Raw genomic sequence first — 17,719 nt, forward strand, 5'->3', positions numbered from 1 at the left:
TTATTTTACACCATCTATTAAACTATATATTTAGATATATTCATTATTTTATCCTGTAAATTTTTTAATCTTTTAATAAAGAAGAAAAAAGAGAGACAAATTTCATACAATTATGAAAGAGACTTCAATGTTTCTGTTTATCTTTAATACAAAAATGTTCAATTTGATGAATTATCTTTAATACAAACATTAAAATCTAATTTTGTATGTTAAATTTTCAGGATAAAAATTGATATTAAAAGTCCATAAATCATATTTTCTTCCAATTATGATAAAAAAACCTTAAATAATATTAGAATTTTCACAGATGTTAACCTGTAAATTTTTTTCGTGTAAAACTTGAAACATAAGATTTTTATATATAAAAACGAAAATAAAATATGTGAACTAGCATGACCAAGTCATGAATTTATGCAGAAACTTGAAAACATAGCTATTTAATCTTTTGTTTGTCCTCACATTCAATCATTCTGGTTATCTAAAACTCCTATTCTTGATTCACGAAAGTTACGTTGAAAACCTTGATTCAACTCTTGCTAGTTTTTTCTTTTTACTTATGCAAGTAGTGATGGTTGTGAAGGTGAGTTGTTGTTGATTTTTTCTTTGGCAAACTTTGAGATTTTTGGTTCATTATAAATCACTCCGCCTATTAATAGGTTTTAAATGTTTTCCTTCACATAACGGTGCTCTCTTCTCTTTTTTTTATTAGGTATATTTATTTTCTAAAAGAGTTTATGTTAGATTTTTTTAGTATCCGAAAATATTTGAAAAGCTCTTGTTTTATCTTAGAAAACTTGTCCAATACACCATGAACAAATCCTTAAGGACATTGAATCTACACGTATTAAGAATCTAGTTTTGTTTGTGCTTTTGTCAATATTTATAACAATTTTAAGGAGTTCAATGGGTTATGTCATTGAATATAATGGATTTTCCACTCTACTAAAAGAGTATAATGATGCTATATGATTTACCTGATATATGATTTACCTGATGAATATCTTTTAAGGGTAATGTATGATTTACCTGATGAAATCACCTATATGAGCGTTAAGTGGGATCGATTGTATGAGACCTTAACATAATCTCTAGAACACTTATGTATATTAGGTACACACATGACCTAGGAAGCGCAACACAGTGATAACTAAGAATTTTGAGGGTGTATTGTAATTGATAAACCGCTAACACACGTTAAGTATATTTGGTTCATATAGTTTGTTATACCAACTACACTTTGTGTTAAGTTTCTTAATCTAAAATTGTTATAAAATAAAGCTTTGAAAATATATTACAAAAGCTAACAAATAATTAGTTGCAAATTTCCTAGTTTTAATTAGCCTCTCTTACGCATGAAAGAGAAGTACAAGTGAAATTCTTTGAGCAAGATTACATATATTATTAGTACACGACTCTAACACAAGATTGATGGTCCATCATGTCTTGTTAATTATAAGAATACTTGTACTGAAAAAAAAACACACACACACACGAGATCACAATGGCTAAAGATCTAAATTTCACATGAAGATTATCTGCTAACTCAAAATCATTGGTTTAAGACAACATCCAATCTTAGGTTGTTATGGAGAAGTGAAATATAACCTGTTATGACTATGTTTCATTGAAATATACTGAATTAGGGTTTATCTTCTCAATTGATTATCATTTATTTCATTCAAATGTAAGTGGATTCAATGGTTATTTTTGTGTTCTGGGAGAAAAAAGTGCAACATTTGTGATGAAGTCCAAATAAAGTACACATTATCCTTCAACTGAATGGAAAAATCTAGTTAAAAATATGTTTGAGTTATGATATATACACCTACCACTCATTTTAATTAGCATTATAATAACTCTTACACAAAATTTAACACTTTGTTATAATTGAACATACTATAGTATCTCCTATTGGAAATTAGAAATTCGATGATATAAAAATGTTGGACAAAAATTGGTCTATTAGAAAAACTAAAATGCGAAACAAACAATTAAATTTTTGTAAAAACTAAAATGGTTTTAACAAAAGTACGATGAACAGGGATCAATTCAAGCGAGAAAGCTAAGGTAAAGTGAGAGAATCTTCATCATTTGTTACAGTATCACTCTCCATTATTAATTTAGAGAGATTTGTTCTTCATAGTCTCATACAGAAGCCAACTGAGGAATGTTGCGCGTAGCTCCCAAATTCTTCACCGCCGCCCCGCTTCGGACCGTTTCACTCTTTGCATGTCGCTTCTCACTCCGTTCTATCGCTGACTCAGCTCCTTTCAACAAAATCCGCATTCAAAGAGATGATGACACTGTGAGTCACTATAACCCATTCCAAATCCATTTCTTCTATATCAAGTTTTTGGGTCATGGGGTTGCTTTGTTTTGCCGCATTTTGTTCATAATTTTAATTTTCCACTTTCTTTCATCTGCAAAATAGAATCTTTCTGACTTTTTTTTTGGGGGTGGGGATTGAGCAATGGGTTTTTGAGTTAGACTCGGATGGTATTGATGAGCCACCACACTGAAAAAGTTAAAGCTTGGAAATTTTTTTTGCCTAAATGTGTTGGGTAACTTTACTCTGGAAGCTGTTCATTGGAGTCGGAACTTAAGAGTGATTATTTCATGTTCTGCAAATATTGATTCTGGACTACGGATGGAAATTGTTGTGCATTTCAGCCGTAATGTGGTTTTCACTTTGCAGCATAAAGTTGTATCAAGGTTTTAAATTGCGATTGTGGTCGTGGTTTTTTCGTCGTTGCAGGATATTGTGGAAAATATACGTAGCTGAAATCCTGGTTGCGGACCATTTTTGAAAGCTTGGTTGTGATTTAGACAAGATTAATAAGATATCATTTTCAGTGATGCTGTTGAACTGAAGTTTTTTTTATGCCATTTTCTATATAGATTTCTATGTGCTACCTGTAGTGGAACCTTATTGCTAATTTTTTGCTATTTAATTTCTGTTTTTAATGATTAGGCATTTGATGCATATGTTGTTGGCAAAAACAACGCTCCTGGAATTGTTGTGCTTCAGGAGTGGTGGGGTGTGGATTTCGAAATTAAAAACCATGCTGTGATGATTTCTCAACTCGGTCAGGGATTCAAAGCTCTTATTCCAGAGTAAGATAACTGTTGCCACCTAAAATTTCTTTATCTTCCGTCTCTGTGTATTGTGTATTGTGTATTGTATAGTAGCATATGCTGTATTCTGATTTTTTTAAGGGCTTTCTTCCCCATTTTTCCCAGTCTATACAGAGGAAAGGTTGGTCTGGATGTTGCAGAAGCACAACATTTGATGAATGGTCTTGATTGGCAAGGCGCTGTGAAAGATATTCATGCTTCAGTTAACTGGCTTAAGGCAAATGGTTCAGCCAAGGTTTCTACCTATTCTTGTGTTGTCAAGATAAAAATTTATTTATTTAAACCACCCTCTTAACTGCGGCACCGAATTCTTAATGTGTTGACCTGTGCCCGAACAAGCATTCTGTTTTTACTTTTATCACCATTCTGTGATTGCAGAGGGTTTTAATGTTTTGATCAACCCATTAAGACATAAATCAGCCTTTGGTTCATATTCGGTGAGTTAGCTTGAGAGTTTGGCACTCTGCATTAGGCATGATTGAATAAGCAAATGCAATACATTATACTTTATCAGTTAATTTGGTGTAAGAGTTGTGCTGTACAACTTTATTCATCAAACACCTCTTATACATTAAAATAATTGGACTACTAAATCAAGACTTAAGGGAGGGTTTCGACTTAATTGCATTTTGAAGCATGGAGTTATGGAAAAACTTACCTATGAAATAATTTTTTTTACCATTACAAGTCATTGTTTACAAACACACCATATTGATTTTTCGATAGATAGGCATTCAGCATGAAAAGTAAAAATACCAAGACCTGGTAGTTTTAAAATTTATCAAGCCTTGTGCTATTAAGTCGTATATTATCTGGCCCATTTATGATGTATATACTGCTTCTAATCTTTTTGTTCCAAAGTTTTAATATTTTGTTCTTGTTATGGTCAAGTATTTTATAATTCTAATCTAGTAAGTCAAAATAGGCTCAGCCAAATACTTATGGTAGTTTCAATTCATCTTCCTTTTATTTTTTATTGGGAAAAGTTTTGCATCATGATCACGATACCTAGGTGGGAATTATTTTGCTGCCAATTTTATAACATTTCAAAGTACATAATTCTGATGTGCTTTTGTGTCTTATACTGTCATGCAATGGTAAGTTTGTCCACAAAATGCTTATTAATGTAATTTGAAAATAAAAGAGCTCATTAGCTTGGGTATTTTTTCTAGGTAGGGAGCATGGGAATTAATTATGTTACGAAACAGATAATTTAGTTCCTCTGTTCTTTTAAATTAGCATGCCAAAAGTGATACATTATACTGAATCCAGATACTTTTTTTTAATACTTTCTATATTGAGAAATATCATTTTTCTTAAATTTGAGGTAAGTCACTGGTTGAACAACTTGTGTATTTATCTTTAATTGCCACAGGCTGGTGTTACTGGATTTTGTATGGGGGGTGCACTTGCTATTGCAAGCTCAGTCTTGGTTCCAAATGTTGATGCTGCTGTAGCTTTCTATGGAGTTCCTTCCTCTGAGCTTGCAGACCCTGCCCAAGCCAAGGCTCCTGTTCAGGCTCATTTTGGAGAGCTGGATAATTTTGTTGGTTTTTCAGATGTTACGGTATGAGAACATACTAGCAACACATTACTGATCTTTGTTAAGGTGCCTTGTTTGCCAAGTAAATAATTTCTGTTTTTCATTTTTTAAGGGAGGTGCCTAATTTCTTAGAGTATGTTTGGATTCCAATTAGGAAATTAAGTTGAGTTGAACTCAACTTGAGTTAAAACAAAGTAACTCATTGTAAGTCAACTGGAGTATGAGGTGAATTTTGTTTCTAACCAGCTCTGAGAAAAAAAGTGTCAAACATGTTCATACATTCTTCAATGAAAATCGAAAGTGTTCCAACTGAAATCAAACACACCTTGAAACATACATTTAGTTCTTTTTTGTGAGGATTAGCATGCAAAGGGAGGGACATTTGATCTTACAAAGATGTTGTGCTTGCTAGAAAACTAAATGATGGAGGGTTGTAAATTAGAATTTAAAATCATTATTTACTTTCTGGTTAAGAGGATAAATAGGAAGAAAAGACATCTACACTACAGCCCAGTAATTGATTGGCTTATACTGTAGACAAAAAATATTTTAAAGTTGCTTTTTTTCTTTTTGGGTAATGCAAGTGCACTAAAATTCAATTTTCTATTACAGAAGCAATGGTTGCTTCTGAGGTAGAGCATATAAAATCACATTAAGCTTTAAATGATTCCAAAAAGGATTGTTAAACATGGGGCACTTATCAAGAAATTGAAGTATATCTTGTTGAAACTTGGTAGTCTAGAGACTCTTGATCTCACACTAATGTGTGCTGGTGGTAGAAATTGAAGTAGAGAAGGGATAAATCTCACACTAATTCTTAGCTTGTTATTCTTTTCAGTTTTTGTTCCTCTCTGTTTCTTCATCATTTTATTATTCAGCACCCTTTAAGTAATGTTGAGAAACACTTGAAGCAAAACTCCAATGCCTACTGGCCATGAATTTCCTCACCTTGTGAACATAGAATTTTATTTCTTAAAAGAAACACAACCTTTCTATATCATTCATGTACTGCCAATGCACATAATCTGTTAAATGCTATCAAGTTAATTCAAGTGCTTTGATAAAAGCTAATGAGCAATCCCTTAACTGTTAGGTTTTATACTTTTGGAAATTGTACCTTCTCCCTTTCACTTTCACCACAAAGTCAATCTTATATCTCCTCAGCATTAGACATTCTGCCTAGAAAATGTTTGTTTGGAAATGTTTTTGAACACTTATTAATGTTATGAGTTTCCAAACTCTTCACTAGTAATATCATGTGTGAACATTGTTTAGCTGATAAAAAAAAGTGTTTGAACACTGTTTAATGTCTCAGGCAGCCAAGGCCTTGGAGGAGAAGCTGAAGGCAGCTGGAGTTGCTCATGAGGTACACATATATCCTAACAATGGACATGCATTCATGAACAGGTCTCCTGAAGGAATCAAGAGGAGGAAGAGCATGGGAATGCCAGACGAAGATGAAGCTGCAGTTCAGCTGGCATGGTCTCGTTTCCAGTCATGGATGACTTACTTAACTGGCTAAATACTTTATTAGTACTGCCTCAATGCTATGCTATACTTCTAATTCCATCTTTGGTAGAAGTAGTTTACTAGAATTTTCTTCACGGGTGGATTGCATACATGCACCCCCTTGAGAAATTTGACTTGGGAATATAAGAAGTAAATATGATATTTGTTTATTCATCGGTGTCATTTTTCTCTATTTTATGGTCAGTTTTTCAAAGCTTTTATGTATTCGTGATTCTATTCACATTTTGTCTATTTCTATACAAGTTTGTTGTTAGAAATTTGAGCTGTACTATTTTTTATAAATCCTTCTGTAACATCAACTTGACGTCGACACTTTCATATTGTACGAAACCTGGTTCACTTATCCTATGAAACAACACACGTACACAACACGAACACTGATCACGATTTATATAATGAACATGAAAAGCTGAGAGAGAGAGAGAGAGAGAGAGAGAGAGAGAGAGAGAGAGTCAACATGATATTAATCTAAATTGAAAAATAAGATTGATGTAATTTATATTTGTATTTACACATGCAAGATACACGAGGTTCATGGTCTAATTGGGTCCACCTTTGATTAATTTGTGTCTGGCTTTAGTTTGACTTGATGTAACTTGTGACAGAACCAAACATTTGGTATCTAAGACAACTTACGAAACCAAAATTGCCAATAAGTTTGATTATCTGCATATGTTAATTGCAGTTAGAAAAAAGGAAACTTTTTGGTGATTACTTTAGCTTTTGATGGTGGGTGAGTGTGAACACAATGGTAGTGTTGTAATGCTAAGGAGTGTGGATCTGAAAGAAGAAAAGGGTCACGTGAGGAAAGACTAATATAAAATGTAGCTTAAACAGCTACAATCCGACCAAACTCTTTATACATAATAATGACAAATCAATCATTTTTAATTTAATTTAAGTAATTCAAATCGTAAGTAATAAACTTTTTTTAGTTTCTTCGGTTGACACAGCCAACAAAATTTATGCACTTTCCATCTTCTACAATGTCTGCAGTTTCATTGAGACGCAAATAGAAACCCAAAACACATGGTTTTACGCGTCTAAGAACCTCTGAAGAAATTATAATGACTAAGGAAACAAAACTAAGGAAAAGTTGGTTCCAGTTAGGTTGAGAAATTATTACGAATATGATCACTTTCTTTCCGTGATGTTAGAATCCAAGAAGTAAAACCGACCTATACCTTCTGATCAAATAAAATACATACACAAATTTGGTAAAATTTGCACACTCTTTTTCTGATTAAAATAACCCAAAAAAGTCATAAAAAGTTGCGTTGATCATTAATGATTTGAGTTGGAGAAATGAAGATTTTGCATAACTTTTCTTTTTTTTATTAGATAAAATAGTTCGTGCATCAAACGTGTAATAACTTTTTTTTAATTACAATAATAATCTCCAAAACTATATATTATATGTAAATCCTTTACATTAACAGTATTTAGAAAGTAAACTATCATCGTCCTTACCTTGCTTGCTATACTATATATGTAACTGCTTTATATTACAGCAATGCTACTTCATGAACTTTTTCTCACAAGTATAACTTTTATGATTCGAAATTTATGTTCGCTTTTCATAAAAAAGAAGAAGTTAAATGACTCTTATTATGTTGTTTCAGTCCTTGTGATATACCTATATCTTTATTCTTGTAAATTTAAATAATTTGCTTTTAGTATGCTGTTATTTCGTTACTAAAAGAAAAGAAAATAAAAAAAAAGTGCTTAAATTACTTTTATTACACATATTTGAAAGTTGTATATTTTTTTATAATATTACTAATATGGGTAACTTTTGAAAATTGTATGTATAAGAATTAGTTGTAGTGATATAGCACAACTTTATTATTAAAAAGTTGTACATGACACGACTTCATATTTGTTAAAGTGAACTCTATACACCTTTTGTGTTAAAGGAGTTGTGTGGGACAAATATAACTTTGATTACACTTAATTTGTTTTTTGCAATTTGAATTTAAATCATATCAGGATAGCAAGACTTAGTTAAATGTAATTTGAACTACAATTTTAATTCAAATCACATTACACTAAAATCATGTCACCTTAGTATTATTTCAATTAAAAATAAATAAATAGAATAAAAGTCGTGTGTGATTCGCAAACTTCTCTATATAAATCGTATGAAGTTGATTTAACTTTATTGTATCATACATGTATCACTTCTTCGTAACGAAGTGTTGTCATGCAACCGCGACTTACTCATATTTTCAAAAAATTTTAAAATTCATTTTGATAATTCTGTGAAAAAATTACACTAATATGGTAAAAAAAATAATTCGACCTTTCTCTATACAATGCCCTTTGACAATATCCATGCATGAGTGTATGAGTATTCAAAACAGAAGAAGAGAGATAGTTAATTTTATGGTGTGAATAGGCATCATGTCCCGTGTGTATCGAAGTCAAAAATGTTGGATAGAAACAAAGTCGCACATAAGATAGTATAAGATATGAATTTATATACATATAAAATATTTTTCTTATAGTAAAAAACTTTTTAGAATGGTACTAAAAATAAATACTTCAGAGTTTAATTCAAAACGAAAAATAACTTACGGTATAGAGATTTACTAAAGTGTATAAGGATAAAAACAGAATGAAACGAAGGAGGGGACCCATAATTATAATTAGTCTTTCATCACATTACATTGCAACCTTTGACTCAGATTACACTTTTCACGAGCCTCATGCGCCGGCCCAACAGGGGCGGTGATTTTCCAGAACGAACGCGTCAATCTCCTCTTCCTAATCTTTTGCCTTCATTCACACCAAATCAACAATATCAGCTACAACAAAATCATACTAATTCTCGAACACAACAGCAACAACAATTTCCTTTCGATACGTACCCATATTAATTTCGACAATTTTTTCCTCATATCATTGGTGCAATATGTTGAATTTCGTTTGGTCAACCTACTTACGTTTCGGGATCCACCAACTTTCTTTCTTTCCTAGTTACTATTAAATTAGTATATGACTTTTTATAAACAATTTACCCTATGATTAAGGGTGAGCAATCTACCCTACAATGTTAGCCTTCCAAAAATTACACAACCTCTATTTTCAATCCTATATCTGTATATGCCATTCCAAACTAAATATAACTAATCATCATCATTCTTGGATTTTCTTACACTTCTTCAAATAAATCTAACATTATCTTTCAAAACCAACTAATTCTTTAGATATATCTTTCAAGCTCCATTGTTAACAAAATTATCTTTTGGACAAAACTTTAAACATGTTAAAAAAGAGCAATGAAAAATATTAAGGGTACAAAAAAGATTTGTTAAATCTGTCTATTTATATAGTAACAATTTTCGTACTTATAATATCTTGTCTGCATCATTCAGCCATCATTCATTAAATTGAAAACATAGAAGATCCGGGAACAAACAAAATGAAAATATTACATAAATATATACACAAGAGATCAAAACTGAGAACGTATATTTTTATGAATAAGTAAACATTAGCATTGACAAGTCTTTGTCCACATGTAAAACTGTAATGTAATAATACTTGGAAGTTATTCAAAGCTAAGAGAGACAACGGAAGTTCTGGTCATCTTCTCAAGTCTCAGTTGTCCCGTTTTATTGCCGAGTCCATTGCATCGTTTATAAAGACTTCACAGACTTCTCTCTCTTTCTCTCTCTCTTTCTTTAGTCTTATTCTCTCTCTGTATCTTTTTCTCTCTTGGAATTTATGGTTAGAGGTTGTGGACTCTCCATGGATTCAGATCCAATTGGGAGCTTCTTCCTCCACAAGCCTATTGTTCTCAATTCTTTCCCTGAAGACACAAACCACCCCAAGTGGAAACTTAGTCCCCACAACAACATGGACACCATCCCCTTCCAAGTCAACCTTAGCTGTTCTCCAAACAATCATCACTCTCCCCCACCACCCCTCCACAACACAACCGAGATGGACTTCTTCTCCGACAACACCAACAACATCAACGACAACGTTTCTGCTTCTGCCTCTAATCATCATCATTCCACCACCCCACCTACGTTGGAATTCAAACTAAACGTGAGTCACCCAACCATCATCATATTTTTTTGGAAATAACTCACATACACTTTCTTAGCTGTTTTTTATATCCGAATTGAAATTTCATATCAGTAATATATGCTGATACTTAATACCAACCCTTATTTTGTCTCGATTATTCAAACGAATCTATAATTTTAATTTAAAAATAGTACCAGAAATACCTGAAGATGTGTATCTGTCTAAGTTTTATCCAGGTATTTTATGGTTTATTGCTTTAACTTAGCACAAACTTTTGAAGACTTTTTTTGTGTGATCATTTTGTTTGTGGGCTCATGAATCTGTAATTTGTTTTTGATAGACTGGGCTGAATCTTCTCACTACCAACACTAGCAGTGATCAATCTATGGTGGATGATGAGATATCACCCAATTCAGAAGACAGAAGAGCGGAGAATAAGGTAAAGATCGATAGATATGTATAGCAGCTAGTTTAATTTAATAAGATGACATGCCATAGGGAGGTTCTCTTTTAATTTGTTTTACTTTGGAGGGTATTCTAAAATTGAGTGCTTTTCATGAACTGTTTTAGCTTGCTGTTCTTCAAGCTGAGCTTGAGAGAATGAAGAGGGAGAATCAAAAGTTGAGAGACGCGCTTCATCAGGTTAACGTCAATTACGATGCACTTCAGATGCATTTCATGAATTTGATGCAGCAGAAGGGCGAGGAAGTTGAAGAACAAGAAGTGATTGGTGGAAAGTCAGAAGAGAAGAAGCAAGGAGAGAGTGGCGGGGTATTGGTGCCAAGACAGTTCATGGATCTTGGATTGGCTACTAATGCTGACACTGAAGAACCCTCTTGTTCATCTGGGGGAAGAAGTCAAGATCGATCAGGATCACCCAACGCAGAAGTGGCCTCGAAGGAATTAGGGACCAGTATGAATGAGAATGTTAATGATGAAGGGCGTGACAAGGAGAAGAAGGAATATGGTAGAGGGGTTGAAAGTGAGGATAGTCCCTCAGGTCATGCTTTTGCTGGGGATAAAGTTCCAAGGTTCAGTCCTCAAAAGAATAACGTTGAACAGGCTGAGGCAACCATGAGGAAGGCAAGAGTTTCTGTTAGAGCTCGATCAGAAGCACCTATGGTAAGTAGGAATTCATGTTCTTCAATTCTGTAAAACTTTTCATGATAATTTTGTTCGTTTTAGCTGATAGAGAAGCTTTTCATTGTCTCAGATCACTGATGGGTGTCAATGGAGAAAGTATGGGCAGAAGATGGCCAAAGGAAACCCATGTCCTAGAGCTTATTATAGGTGTACCATGGCTGCTGGTTGCCCAGTTAGAAAACAGGTATTTTTGTTCACTTTAAAGCTTGATTTCCTGGTTTAATATGATTTTTGTTGAAGATGGATAGAGAACAAAAAAAGTACTATTAAATTGAAGAATATATATGATTTCAAGGCTCAGTTTTTGTTGTTCAATATAAGGTATGTAGGTTAAAACTCAAGTGGTCTATTCTAATCCAATATATGGTACTTGGAATAAACAGGTACAAAGGTGTGCTGAAGATCGAACAGTCCTGAACACAACCTACGAAGGCAATCACAACCACCCTTTGCCACCAGCAGCTATGGCAATGGCACAAACCACTTCCTCAGCTGCAAGAATGCTTCTTTCTGGGTCAATGTCTAGTGCTGACAGCATAATGAATGCAAACTTACTCACAAGAGCACTCCTCCCTTGCTCTTCAAGCATTGCTACTATCTCAGCATCTGCTCCATTCCCAACTGTTACATTGGACCTAACACAATCTCCAAATCCTCTACAGTTCCCAAGGCACCCAAACCAGTTACAAATTCCCCTCCAAGGTATCCCTCAGAATTTTTCAAATTCCCCAGCCTCTTTAATGCCTCAGATATTTGGACAAGCACTCTACAATCAATCAAAGTTTTCTGGTCTTCAAATGCCACATGATGCAGACCCTTCACAATTTGGAAACCACCCTCAGCAGGTACCACCACACCTTACTGACACAGTTAGTGCTGCCATTGCTGCTGATCCAAACTTCACTGCAGCTTTGGCAGCAGCTATCACTTCCATTATTGGTGGTGCTCAGCAGCACAACAACAGTAATAATACTAACAATAATGGCAACATGACAGTCAGCAACAGCACTGGCAATGGCAACATCACAACTAGCAACAACACCAACGGGAAGCAATAAAATAAAATCAGCTATTCCATCAGTGAATTAGTGAATTAGTTCACCCCTTTCATTTTTTCACGACATTGATTTAATTAAGTAGATTTTATGACCTTTCTATTTGTTCATTTGTTTTGTGATTCAGGAAAGCTTTTTTACTATTTGACATAGATAATTTTTTATTTGGTTGTAGACTTTTATATCAGTTGTTATGAAACCTGTATACAAAAACATACATAAAATTTATTTATGCATAAGAAATCGCTCTCTTTCCTCACTTTTTTTTATAAAACATGAAAAAGTATCGCTTTATTCTATTGTAATATTTCCCACGGTAGAAGCTAAATCTTGTTAAAAAAGAAACTTCGAGATGATGAAAGAAGAGATCTATATTGCTTGCAACAAATGGCATCATATGGAAAGGGAAATGAGAATTCAAGAAAACCGTCTCGGAGCAGTTAAAGAGGATGTCACTTCTTGGACTCATATTTTTATAGTGAGAGAAAACGAACACCGACTCAGAGAGAGTCATGATCTTCAACTTGTCTTTTGCATGGCGCCATATCTGGTCAAACAGCATATATGTGAATGCAGTTTCACTAGCATGTTAAAGAATTGACATCATACGCATTTTCGACATAATTTTACCTTTGTTTTCATGCATATATATAATAAAATACAGCTCATAATCAAACCGAATAGCTTTTTGTTGTTAAACTTTGACGTTGAAAAGTAATTTTCCAACTGGCTAACATACACTATCATCTAACAGTAACCCTACAGTTTAGTTCTCTTCATTAATTAGTATCTTAATTCTCTTTTGAACGAAAGATACTTTTGCTTTGACAAAATCATCATCCACAGAAGAAGATAAAGTACTGCTCATGCTAATCTCTTATCAAGTCCTGACTTAAGAATTTAATTCCCAAAACCTGCAAACTTATTATGGCCAGCTGGTCTATTAGGTCTACAAGCATTTATAGATAAACTAAATGAGATTTCAAACACGTTAAGACGTTTAAGGTTGTCTATCTTGTTAAAAACTTGATTCAGATTACTTACTATTATATATGAATAACTTTATATTAAGTTAATCTAAACCAACTATAATATATGTCATTATAAGTGCAAGTATATGTGAATAACTTTATCTGGACCCATAAAGGGTATATATATATTTATATATATATATATATATAAAGATTATTTAAACCAAAGACTTTGGTCTGTGATAGCAAACAAACCTAGCGTGGTTACCAGACGTAAAGTGGTGCCTCCTATTTCATCAACACACACATGTATATATAGGCTTTTTGGCGAAGCTATCAATTAGATTACTATTCATTGGACCTTTTGTCGTTATGTTGTACACGCCAAAGCCTAACATTACCAAATCCACTATGTAGTATTGGGAAATGTGGTAACTAGATTTTGTGTCTTGCTTTTGAGTCTGGTCTGGGACTAGTTAGTATGGGAAGTTATATGGTAAAGTGTTTGATGGGTTGGTCGTGACTTGTTGGCTTCATCATTTATTTGTTGCATGCCTTCACTGCCAATTTGAAAGCTCAAATAAGCAATAGGCTATGATTCTTGAATGCTCAGGCTAATTGAGCATTCCCATGCTTCTGACCACTGTGTTATTCAGCACCAAGATACAACCTTCTCTTTTCGGAATTCTGTGCAATCATGCTCACATATTATAATTCTATTCTCAGTGATCGTACAATTGACATGCCACTACATGCATCAACTTTTGTTTGATTAAATAATCTGTTAAATTGGACCGGTAAACTCTTCGTTTGGATTCATTATATTTGAATGAATAAATTCTGTCACTACATTTTTATTTAGTTTTTACACGATTATGTGCGTCGATTTTCGCAGGTTGATTTTTTCAACAAAACCTAAAGCTAACGAACCAAAACACTCAATTGTTTTGGCACCAGGGGCATCTTGTCAGTGTTATGGCGTAGACAAGATTAAAACAATAAGAAAACATACTTACACTAATAGATATGATTGGTCGATGAGACTTGTGCACAATGAAGAGAATATATTATTTTTCTTAGACAACACATATACAGTAGAAAACAATAAATCAATTAATAAAAACGGTATTTTATTTGTGTGTTGTATATAAAATCTTATTATATAGATAGAGGATTTATAATTATTACAAAAAAAATAAGTTATTTAAACTGAGGAATATATTTGATTTTGTAAGTAAAAAATAGATGTGTAGTTTGGTATGACTTAATACCGTACAAAATAACACATTGAGAAAGACGTTAACTAGTTGATTATGACTTCAAATATAAATAGTTAGAATAATTTGATCTTGTACTTGTTCACAAATGAACTAGCAATCAACTTTTGATGAGTTATTAGTTAACACTAGTAAAAAATTGGGTTTTTACAGCGCACATTATGCCACGGTTCACCGGAAACCGCAGCATAATGGTGCGCAGTGGCAGTTTTGTAAATAAATCGAAAAAATATGCCGCGGTTCCGCTCTGAACCGTGGCATATACTCCAGTCAACCATCCCCTTTAACGCCACGTCTGAATAAAAAATTAAATAACAGAGTATATGTCGCGGTTCTAAGGGTAACCGCGACCTATTCTCCTACCTGAAATAAATTTAAAATGAATTTGAAATATTTAGAAGAATATACCGCGGTTGCCCGCTGAACCGCTGCATATAGTTTAAAAATAATTTCAAAAATGTCATTTAGGTTATTTTTTTAATGAGCATAGGCCGCGGTTTGTTGTGAAACCGCGACATATAACCGTCTTATACCGCGGTTAAGTAGTGAACCGCGGTAGATTCCCCAGTCAGAGTTAAAAAATAAAACTTTGGAACAGTATCGTCTTGTTCGCGTCGCGCACTCTGGTTTCTCTCATCCGTTTCGGGTTCGGGTTCATTTTTGGTAAAGAGGAGAGACAAGTTTCGGCGGCCAGACGCAACCTCCATCCTCACGGCACGGTGGGTACCACGACGGTGACATCTTCGAGGCGCGCGGGGGTTTGCGATTTTGCGGCGACGAGCTTCGCGTTTCTGATAGGGTTTGTTTTTTATCTCATTCTTGTGATTTGGGGGTTAGGGTTTCGGAGGGAATTTCCTTCCTGTGTCTAGCGATTTTGTATTGTGTCTTCCATAGTTGTTTCCCTTTCCTCCTGATATTTCTATAATTGATTTTCATCCCTTTGTATTGTGCTTGGCATTAGATATAATCTTGGTTGTACAGTCGTAGCTTCTTGAGATAAAACAACATGATGCTAGGCTTCGTCCTGTCCTTGACGAGTAATTCTTGTTGAAACACTAAACACTTTGGAAAGGTGTGCTACCTGTCAGACAAAGAAATTCAAAATATGGGAACTTCTCAATTTGTCCATAGCCTCCTTTTCTTGGTCTGGGATCTTCCTTGAAAAAAAAATTGATATCAGCTCAGATCAAGATAGTAATTTAATCTGATATTTTATATAGCATGCAAGTTCTACTAGCTTGCTTTTTCTACCTTTTTGTTGGTTTTTAGCTGTTACAGTTTTTTGTTGAAGCTTGAATTTTGTGAACAGGTAGCTTTGGCAAAACAGAGAGTTGATGAATATATTTACTCTCAGTTGATACAACAGACTGGCACCCAACAGTCAACGTAAGTATTTTCCATATAAATTGGATCCATTTAAATTGTAAAATGTTCCAGTAAACAAGGAACATCTAGTCCATTGTAATAATTAAGATCTTTCTGTAAAAGTTTTTAACCCCATTCTAAAAGGTGGCATTTTATAGTTCATTGATAGTGTAAAATTGTTAAAGTGTGCATTGTGGATTAAAACTAATAAACTATTTTTTAACTGATTTATTATTTCAGTCTGAGATTCAAAATTTTTAATGAACTTTTCGTGTATTAAAATTTTATGCCCCTACTAATGAGCATACAATTGTAAACTGCAAAGCAATTAGTTGTTTAAGTATACTTCAAATTTCTAGTTCTGTAATTTTAAATTGTTAGTGAGATGAAGAAGTTTGATCCTTGGAAAATGTTTGCATATCATAAGTAAGTACACTGTTAATAACGTTTCAGTGAGTCATCATTTTATTGTCAGCTTTACATAATTAATGTTCAGTTATATTTAGGTGAAAATATAACTCTACCAATGGCTATATTAAAGATTTTTAATTAGTAAGAAAGAACTAGGTTATGAAATTGCTATATTTAAGTTACACTGCATTGTGTTTATGGAAATTGAAAAGAAAAAAGTGTTAGCACCTTATTAAATACTGTAAGAGAAGAACACAATATTTGTTAAATACTGATAAAATGGTTTGTGATACCATTTGTTGTCTCATGAAGTATTACAGAAGGTTACCTGATGATTGCCGGGAAAGAAGGGGATTTGGCTTAAATTGCCTTTTAGAGAAGTCTGACCTAGTTCCAATAGCTATTAAGGTAACATAACTTCTTGATTGATTACTTAAAATAGATAATTAATTGGCTATAAAATTGTTTTGTCATATATTCATTTCTTATTGTGCTATTAATTATAGAAGAATTGTTGAACCTATGACTCCTGCTCTCAGGAAGGCTTTGGATACCACCATGCAGAACCAAGATATGCTAGTACTAGTAAAGAATGTGCTTAATATGTATTATCTTAATTTGTAAATATTTTTGTAGATATGCAGGGGAATATGCCGCGGTTAGTGCTAAAACCGCGGCATATACTAGAGTCTTTTGCCGCGGTTCAACCGCGGCATATAGTGGACAACTTTTTTTTTAAAAAAAAAATGGATTTAGGCAGCGGTTCCTTGGACAACCGCGGCATATTCCGCAACCTATATATCGCGGTTATGACCGCGGCCTAAAGTCTCTGACTTACTACCGCGGCTGAATATGCCGCGGTTCGTAAACCGCGACGTATAGTGAAAAATAACCGCGGTAAAATCCCCTCGCTGCACTAGTGTAATGAAACAAAGGATTGGTTTGGTTGGGTACTATTAAACATAACACCTCTGGGCTTGGTCAAAAGATCAAACTGAATAGTCTTTGGCCAAAGGTCAAGACGATTGATCTAGGATGAAGACGGAAACAAATTGTTTCGTATCGAAATTTGAGACAAACCATCTTAGACCAAAAGTCGAGACAGGTTATCAATTCGGACCAAAAGTTAAGATAGATAGTTGACTCAGACCAAAAGTCGAGATAGGTCGAGACAAACCATTTAGAGCCGAAGATCGAGAGGGTTGTCTCAAGCCGAAGGTCGAGGAGAGTCATCCTAGACTAAAAGTTGAG

The 17,719-nt window shown here is 33.8% G+C and overlaps 2 protein-coding genes across 3 annotated transcripts; both read left to right on the plus strand.

The window, feature by feature from the left end:
• The first annotated feature begins 1,927 nt into the window (after nt 1-1,927).
• On the plus strand, nt 1,928-6,357 carry LOC124831741 (uncharacterized). Of its 2 annotated transcripts, XM_088099795.1 has the most exons (6): nt 1,928-2,067; nt 2,144-2,305; nt 2,972-3,114; nt 3,241-3,370; nt 4,511-4,702; nt 5,994-6,357. In XM_088099795.1, exons 2-6 carry the CDS (start codon nt 2,168-2,170, stop codon nt 6,198-6,200), a joined length of 810 nt encoding a protein of 269 aa, XP_087955921.1. In that variant the 5' UTR covers nt 1,928-2,067; nt 2,144-2,167; the 3' UTR covers nt 6,201-6,357. The 2 variants fall into 2 exon arrangements, with proteins under 2 accessions (XP_087955921.1, XP_047161780.1); XM_047305824.2 differs by lacking the exon at nt 1,928-2,067 and having other exon boundaries at nt 2,074-2,305.
• Nucleotides 6,358-9,828: 3,471 nt separating this feature from the next.
• On the plus strand, nt 9,829-12,685 carry LOC148193081 (putative WRKY transcription factor 31). The gene is made up of 5 exons (XM_088099719.1): nt 9,829-10,264; nt 10,587-10,685; nt 10,817-11,368; nt 11,460-11,573; nt 11,773-12,685. Exons 1-5 carry the CDS (start codon nt 9,938-9,940, stop codon nt 12,445-12,447), a joined length of 1,767 nt encoding a protein of 588 aa, XP_087955845.1. The 5' UTR covers nt 9,829-9,937; the 3' UTR covers nt 12,448-12,685.
• Nucleotides 12,686-17,719: the final 5,034 nt, after the last annotated feature.

Source organism: Vigna umbellata, chromosome 9 (genome assembly GCF_029865625.1).
Source record: "Vigna umbellata cultivar VRB3 chromosome 9, Vumbellata_1.0, whole genome shotgun sequence".
NCBI lineage: Eukaryota > Viridiplantae > Streptophyta > Magnoliopsida > Fabales > Fabaceae > Vigna > Vigna umbellata.

What these genes read in the sequence shown, in the direction of transcription:
- LOC148193081 (XM_088099719.1), top strand. Translation starts at nt 9,938, where the DNA reads ATGGTTAGAGGTTGTGGACTCTCCATGGATTCAGATCCAATTGGGAGC. An exon ending in CGTTGGAATTCAAACTAAAC is followed by an intron (nt 10,265 to 10,586) that starts GTGAGTCACCCA and finishes TGTTTTTGATAG; the next exon opens with ACTGGGCTGAATCTTCTCAC. An exon ending in ACAGAAGAGCGGAGAATAAG is followed by an intron (nt 10,686 to 10,816) that starts GTAAAGATCGAT and finishes GAACTGTTTTAG; the next exon opens with CTTGCTGTTCTTCAAGCTGA.
- LOC124831741 (XM_088099795.1), top strand. Translation starts at nt 2,168, where the DNA reads ATGTTGCGCGTAGCTCCCAAATTCTTCACCGCCGCCCCGCTTCGGACC. An exon ending in TTCAAAGAGATGATGACACT is followed by an intron (nt 2,306 to 2,971) that starts GTGAGTCACTAT and finishes TTTAATGATTAG; the next exon opens with GCATTTGATGCATATGTTGT. An exon ending in TTCAAAGCTCTTATTCCAGA is followed by an intron (nt 3,115 to 3,240) that starts GTAAGATAACTG and finishes CATTTTTCCCAG; the next exon opens with TCTATACAGAGGAAAGGTTG.